Genomic DNA, 3,999 nt, shown 5'->3' with positions numbered 1-3,999 from the left:
TACTGGTAAGAGACAGACGAAGCAACGCTGGCCCTACAACCGAATTGATCCCACTTGCGCTTGTGCCGAGCCCACGCCGACCTCTCGCGGGACGCACGGCCAGTGCACTGCCGATGGCTGGCACGCACACGTAGCTGCGCGTGGTGAGGATAAGCCGCCTGTGGCCACCATCCCCTCCCGATCGTCTCCCTGCCTCCCACGCATATATGGCCGCCCGATCGCCACCCTCACCAAGTTCAACACAGTCCCACCATACATACATTTCGCCGCCAAGAATCGCCAAGAAATCCACGAGAGCCACCTAGCGTTAGCAATGGCATCGGTGGGGTTCGGCAGCAGCGTGGCGGCAGTGGCGCCGGCGTCGTCGGCGGGGAGGAGTAGCCTTCGCCCGCAGCGGACGCGGCTGGCGGTGCCGGCGGCGACGAGGGGCACGCCGGCTCCGGCCAAGAAGGAGAAGAGCATCCTCGACTTCATCGTCAGCGCCATCGTCAAGGACGAGCAGGAGTTCATCGAGACCAACCCGCTGCTCAACAAGGTGGACGGCCCGGCTCCGTCCACGGGCGGCACCGCCTCCAGGAAGGCCGGCGGCACCACCTCCGGCAAGAAGCCAGCGGCCGGCAGCGAGGGCGGCGGCGGGTTCAACCTCGGCGGCCTCTTCGCCAAGAAAGGCTGAACTACATAAGCACGTGCGCGCGCTTGGGTGCGTGCTTCGATCTCATAGCTCGATTTATTGCTGTAACTCCATGGAAAACATCGCAGAGATCTGCATATATGTACACGCGGTGTAACTACTCAAATGATTCTTGCTGTGATGCCTTATAGATTTGTATTCTTCTTCACACAACTTCTGGAGTAATTTCTCTCAAAGGCTCAGTATGTCATATACCCATGTTAAGCTTTGCTTTGCTAAGATCCCAATACCGACAACCTTTATATCTCTGGGACTGCTGATTTTAAACATAAGTAGTATATACGGATATCTAGATCATAGCCAAAGATTGGTTGGCTGTGATATTCCAATTTATTTACAATGATTAAGAAACTGAAAAATATCAGAGGAACAGAGGAAGCTCTTGGGGCACAGCAACAGCAAATTCCCGGTGTTGAAATGGCCAAATCTTTTCCCTTTATTTTGTATGGTTGTTCTGCTCAACTTCTTGAGCAGAGATCAACAATTGGATAGAAGCTGTGACAAGTCCTGCAAACTGCCTTCTGCATGCAGTTATGAAACAAATCCGGGAAAGAATAAACAGAATGTTTCACGAAATCCCAATCGACTCGACAAGTTCAAACGGACTCTGATCGTATATCTGTACAGTTGATAGGAGGCCTTGCCGTGCGAATATTTTCGTGTTACAGTCGCGCCAGGAGAGTGAACATTAGGACTTGGACATCTTTGCCTTTGCGAAGAATATCCCAGCAAAAAGACCTGCGGATGTTAAGATCAAGTACAGAGATGCATCAGAGGTTGCACTCATAGGGTAGCAAGGCAGCATGTTCATAACCCAGTGGTGATGAAACAGATTACTTACCAAAAACTATGCTGAACAAATTTTCCACACTAACAGGAACATTGAATAGCAAGACACCAGCAACCGAAATGGGTATCTTGTTTAGTGAGCCAACAAGACTGAAAGGGAGAAAAGTGATTATCAACATGTGAATAGAACTTTGATGGTGTTACAGTTAGTGTGATACTTTTTTTCATGCAAACATTTATGTGGGCACATTGAAGAAGGAATTGAGTTAGTAGTATCATCTCACCTGTAAGTTGTTGGGCCAGTCTCCTGTAAAAACCACACGGATGAGAAGCTGATCGCTAGTCCTAACAATCCACTGGCGGTCGCAAAAAACCAGAACATGGGCTCTCTGATAACTTCGCTGCAGATGGCATGAGAAAACACGCATAAGTGCAACTGAAAAAAACGCACAACGATGAATTCTACCTTTGAAAGCACTAAAATGAGTGAATGCAAAGTCAGAGCTGCGGACATCTTTCGGAAAAATAAAAATATTACGGGACGCAGTACTGGAGCAGTCTTTCATTTTTCCATTTCATCAGACTTCATGCTAGAGTTGGTTAGAGAGATAGCTTCTTTTGTGAGCAAACTCAAAATGTCCAAGGCAAGTTAAAATTTCAAAGTGGAACAGAGCAAAATGAGTTTTTAATATGTACAGATACATGACTTGCATAAATGGAAAAGTTAGTGCATGATAACTACTGCTGGGAAAGTTAGTAATGTAAACTATACTCTAAAATACTCAGTCTCTGCTTCGGAAACAAAATAAATACTCAGTCCTGAATAAATAAGAGTTGCTGCACATCATAGTAAGTTCATATTGCTTTTATGTATGGCTGAGACAGGGAGTAAGATTAAGTTCTTACGTTTGGTACACGTATTCCCACTCGTTGAAGACAATAATCAAAATGACCGCGAAAGGGATGGAGAGCGCATTGTTAAGTAACACCATAGAAACTTCATTGAGAGAACCCGATTTAGTTGATTGTTTGGCTGTGTCCATCAGGCGTCTCAGTGTAAGCTGATATGAGAAACCATATGTTAGCGATCAGTCAAGGTTAAACACTAAAGGGGGCGTCTTTATGTGTGCGTCTGTGCGCGTGTGCGTAACACTATGAGGACAACATGAACTAACCGAATAGGCTGCTGTCAGAAAGCAATTCAAAATCTGCCACGCGTAACCGATTAAATGGAAAGAAAGATCTGTCATACCGCCGCTGACAGCTGATATAATCTGCAGGAGAAACAGAGAGAAAGTGCACCGAGGTCAGCAATCATGTTGGTCTGTCGTTGTTACACTCTTAGAACAGGTGGGTGTAGTGAAGTCATTAGCTAATGCTAACAAGTAGGACGTACCATCATGCATAAGGCAGCCCAAACCTGTTTGTTCTGACACTTCCTGAAAACATATAACTCCCCTACAGCCGTTAAAATGTTTGTTATGTTCTTCAATATCGTCACCATGGCAACATTTATGTACTTCAAACTGAAACGTGACAGAAACAAAAGGGGAATAGAGAAGGTCAGGCCAATATTATTGTAAGAAGATCGTAGAAATCAATTCAGACTATGGAGTGCACATTTAAGCAGGATGCACCTGTACATTCCGGTTACTAGCATTCCAACAAAAATGAGATTAACTGGAATCCAGACTTTGATCAACTTCCATGTTAGCTCTTCTGTTGAAATTACAGCGAAGAACTCGAGTGCCACAAGAATGACCACGGATATAAGATTCTGAACAAAGTAGTCATGATCAGCTCGATAATAACTTGTCAATGCAAGCACCACATCTCATATGCATACACATATGCCAGTATTGAGCTATGAAGTTACTTCAGAATGGTTCAACCAAGAGATACTAATTAACAAGTTGATTACCTGGTACAGCATGAGTGAGATGCCAGCACTGAAGTTGTAGCTGGAGAGAACCACCTTGTTGAGCAATATCATGCTGCAAGAGGCTATGCAGTAGGATATCCCAGAGAGCAGAGGCCCGGTCTTGTTCCCCAGCCTGCTCTGCTGCTGCTGAATCAAGGTGTCGAAAACATCCGAAGTCTTCCTCGACAGCCTGCCAAACAAAGCAGTCAGTCAGTCGACCTCTCCATCCATCTCTGAAGATGAAATCTGACAGAGTGACACTACAGCTAGCGCCTAGCGCTACCGCATTACTTGTTGGAGGCGGCCTTGCGGGCGACGCTGGCGGCGACGTTGATGATGGAGTTGTTCTTCTGCTTGAGGAAGCCGTGGATGATCTTGTACACGGAGGCGTCGCCGTCCTTGACGGCCACGGCGGCGACGCTCCGGTTGGGGGACATGGCCTCCTCGATGTCATCGCCGTACACGACGAGAGAGCCGGTGGGGCTGTGGTCCAGTGACATGGAGGCCGGGCCCGGAAGGAAGCAAACCTCGGCGGCCGGGGAAGAAATGCAGGGCGGTGATGCTTCTTCCAAGGAGGAGGTGACGGGAGGCGAGGGGG

At 47.4% G+C, this 3,999-nt stretch overlaps 2 protein-coding genes across 2 annotated transcripts; one reads left to right on the top strand and one right to left on the bottom strand.

The window, feature by feature from the left end:
* The first annotated feature begins 222 nt into the window (after window positions 1–222).
* LOC119303900 lies at window positions 223–867 on the top strand. The gene has a single exon (XM_037581049.1). It carries the CDS (start codon window positions 314–316, stop codon window positions 671–673), a length of 360 nt encoding a protein of 119 aa, XP_037436946.1. The 5' UTR covers window positions 223–313; the 3' UTR covers window positions 674–867.
* A 166-nt stretch (window positions 868–1,033) lies between these two features.
* LOC119303899 (GDP-mannose transporter GONST1-like) lies at window positions 1,034–3,986 on the bottom strand. Its single transcript, XM_037581048.1, has 9 exons — window positions 3,693–3,986; window positions 3,402–3,591; window positions 3,118–3,257; window positions 2,877–3,006; window positions 2,656–2,754; window positions 2,387–2,541; window positions 1,765–1,881; window positions 1,533–1,630; window positions 1,034–1,429 (listed from the first exon to the last, which is right to left on the bottom strand). Exons 1-9 carry the CDS (start codon window positions 3,899–3,901, stop codon window positions 1,380–1,382), a joined length of 1,188 nt encoding a protein of 395 aa, XP_037436945.1. The 5' UTR covers window positions 3,902–3,986; the 3' UTR covers window positions 1,034–1,379.
* Window positions 3,987–3,999: the final 13 nt, after the last annotated feature.

The sequence above is a fragment of the Triticum dicoccoides genome, chromosome 5A, assembly GCF_002162155.2.
Source record: "Triticum dicoccoides isolate Atlit2015 ecotype Zavitan chromosome 5A, WEW_v2.0, whole genome shotgun sequence".
NCBI classification, from domain to species: Eukaryota; Viridiplantae; Streptophyta; class Magnoliopsida; order Poales; family Poaceae; genus Triticum; species Triticum dicoccoides.
The sequence above is the reverse complement of the archived record's forward strand: the minus strand, read 5'-3'. Positions and strand labels throughout refer to the sequence as shown.